Source organism: Myotis davidii, unplaced genomic scaffold (genome assembly GCF_000327345.1).
Source record: "Myotis davidii unplaced genomic scaffold, ASM32734v1 scaffold570, whole genome shotgun sequence".
Classification (NCBI taxonomy): Eukaryota; Metazoa; Chordata; class Mammalia; order Chiroptera; family Vespertilionidae; genus Myotis; species Myotis davidii.
The window spans coordinates 3,423,375-3,426,290 of record NW_006283631.1 but is presented as its reverse complement, the minus strand read 5'-3'; the positions used below and the strand labels follow the sequence as shown (position 1 = coordinate 3,426,290).

The 2,916-nt window shown below is 47.3% G+C and overlaps 1 protein-coding gene across 1 annotated transcript in view; it reads right to left on the bottom strand.

Annotated features, from left to right (window-relative positions):
• Window positions 1-770: 770 nt before the first annotated feature.
• The window catches only part of SHOX2 (short stature homeobox 2), a 10,241-nt gene continuing 8,095 nt past the window's right edge, over window positions 771-2,916 (bottom strand). The window contains exon 7 of the mRNA XM_006753841.2: window positions 771-2,911. Within this exon, the coding sequence (XP_006753904.1) occupies window positions 2,774-2,911 (138 nt within the window). The 3' untranslated portion in view covers window positions 771-2,773. The remainder of the gene's footprint in view (window positions 2,912-2,916) is intronic.

Sequence of the window (2,916 nt, the reverse complement as noted above, 5' to 3'; positions counted from 1 at the left end):
CCCATTCCTAAAGCCCGGCGGGGAAGGAGGGATCTGCGCCGGGCCGGGCCAGGGCCGATCTTCCCGGTTTCTACCAACCCCCAGACCCGCAGCGTCTTTGGGCTTTACTGGGGAGATTTGTTATGGGAGAGGGGGTCCAAGGGGGACGGGGGGAAGGGCTCTTCTGTGTTCTGATGGCTAAGACCCGGCTTTTCCTGATCACGGTCATGGTCCTGGCTTCTACCTTTTCCTAAATTTAACCAATCCAAGAAGCTGCTTCGGTCCAAAAGTTAAACTGGAGGGCGAGGTGGGGTATCTGCCCTTCCCAGCGCCTTGGCCCCCCACCGCGGCTCTTGCCCTACTCCCCGAAATCATCGCCTGCCCATCTCCGGGGAGGGTGGGCGACTTGGGACTCTTAGTTATGCCACAATTAACCCAAGTGACTTCTGCGCCGCGTGATTCCGCTTCTCTTCCTACCCAAAGTATCTCCCAAATAAACTTCTTCAAGGGCCAAAGTGCAGCAGAATGAAGAACGAGAGTCCATCTTGGGGAAGGGGGTTATTCTATTCTGTTATTTTATATATTATGTGTTACTTTATTGACTTGGTGTAAAAATAAATCCGGATTCTATGCCAAGTGGATAAAATGGGGGTGGGGGAGTTTGGTTCAGTGTAGTGCCGCAGGGCCACTGTTCTCACGGCCCCGTGATTGCGGCTTGTAGGCGCAGAGGCGAGCGCTTTCCAAGTTGGTGTAATCGACAGATACACATTCATCAAAAAGGAAGAAGGAAAGACTATCTCGGATAGTTTAATAACAACAGGAACAAAGATGACGCGTACCCCATCAAATGAAACAATACTATTTTCATTCAATTGATCGCAAAGTGTCTTCAATGAATAACTTGGCACTTATTTAAAAGGTTTTAACAGAGGTGAAACCGAAACATTTTGTACCGACAATACGTCATGGAAATAACAGCATCTTCTTTTGTTTAAAATAACTTAATACACTAGAAAAAATATGGCAAATATAAATAATTTGTTTTCATGGAGAACAAATAGTTACAAAGCTCAACCGCATACTCAAGTTCAGTGAAAAGAGCTTTTCTTCTTTCTTGTAAATAAGAAGGAAAAAAAACACACAAAAACACTAAGGAGGCTTTCTAGAGCATTGGGATACAGATTGCTTACTCCAGGGTATCCCATTTTTAAACAGCTACATGAACCGAAACAAACAAAAAAGTACTTTAATATACACCTTTGTGAGATAAAATGCAAATGTCGAAAGTCAACCGTCAGTTCACACATTATAGCCAAAATAAACTTTGTTCGTGTGTATCAACATATTTTACAGAAACCTAGTGCCTGTATCTAGCTGGGTTTTGTTTAAGGTGAGTGGGACGGGATAGAGAGGGGAAATAAAGCAGGGTCCTCAAATAGGACTTCAGGTAACCAGCAGGAGGGTAGACAAGAAAAGGGGGAGGGGAAGGGACAGGGATGACCACTCAGGGCCTCCTATGGGCACCTTGGCAGGCGCTGTACCTTCATTATTTTATTTGGTCTTCTTTTGTTTTCTTTTGCCTTTCCCCACATTGTCTGCCCGCCTCCGTGTTCTTGGGACAATCAGAGTGTAAAGTTTTTCCCTTCCAACTTTTTTTCTTTTGTCCCCAAGGATCAAAGACTGGGCAAAAGTATATATAGAGATAGATATAGATAGACATCAATTTCCAGATGCTTTTGGTATTGTTTTTCGTACTGAAGATGAAAATGAAGTAAGTACATGTGAGTAAGCAGGGAGGGGGAAGACACCATCAATGGAATAAAAGTAACATGCAAACTGGAATTTACTGCCAACAGCCTGGACAGTTCTGCTGTAATTTTCCTCAGAGAAATCACTGTGGTATCATTTTTTTTCCTTAATATCATTTTTTTCTCTCCTTGTTTTTATACTCTCTTCCCTCTTCTTGCTCTTCCATTCGTGGTGGTTTTTAACTCAAAGTATCTGATTCAACGTAAAAGGAGGCCCGCCTCTCTTATCAAAGTTCTCGTATTAAAATGAACTTCGCAGAAAAAGGTCAGTTTCAAAACCTGTGAACTTCCCAGCTGCGCACCTTTTTTAAAAAAATCTTAACTCTTTAAATAAGTATACCTCTTCCTTCCATTTTGCCTTCTTTGCCCATGGGGGCGGGCATACACTTTCAGTTGGTAACTCCCCAACCCCCCCCATTCTCTCGAGATTCTTCCAGGTTATTTTTCCATATTTTTAAACATATAAAATACTTTAATTTGTGTGTGTGTGTGTTCCTTGGTTCTCTCTCCGATTTCAGCTTCTTTCAAATAGTAATCAGAAACACGTTCCCTTTCTGTTTTCTGTGCGTTTCTTCTACTTTTTTTGTTCATTTTTTAATTAACAGGATTTTTATTTCTGAGCAAGAGTCCATCTTTGCAGCTTTGCCAGAAGCCACACTCCGGGGTCCCAGCACTCCCGTGTCCAACAACTCTCCAGACTTCCCCAAACCCGCCCCTGCAAATCTGAACGCTAGGCCCTTGGATAGCTGCACGGTCAGCAGCCAACGCGTGGACGCGCCTTGAGGGATCGCAGGTCCCACGCTGAGTCCTGCCTTCCGAGTCCGAGACGCTGAAGCGGGCAAGGGGCGATCAGCCGGGCGGCAAGAGGCTGGGCTCCGGGAGTGCGGAGGGGACGGCGGAGAAGCAGCGGGGCGCGGGGGGCGCGGAGGGCGTGCGGGGTGGGTGCACGCCGCGCTGGAGGCGCAACCGGGGCGCTGGCGTCGGCGTCACAGCCCCAGGGCGGCCGCGTGCTTTTTGGCTTTCAGTCTGAGATCCGCGATGCTGGAGTTCTTGCTGGTGGTCTTGGCGGCGGCGGCGGCAGCCACGACGGAGGCGGCGGAGGCCGAGTCCGCGGCCAGCGTGGCCCGCG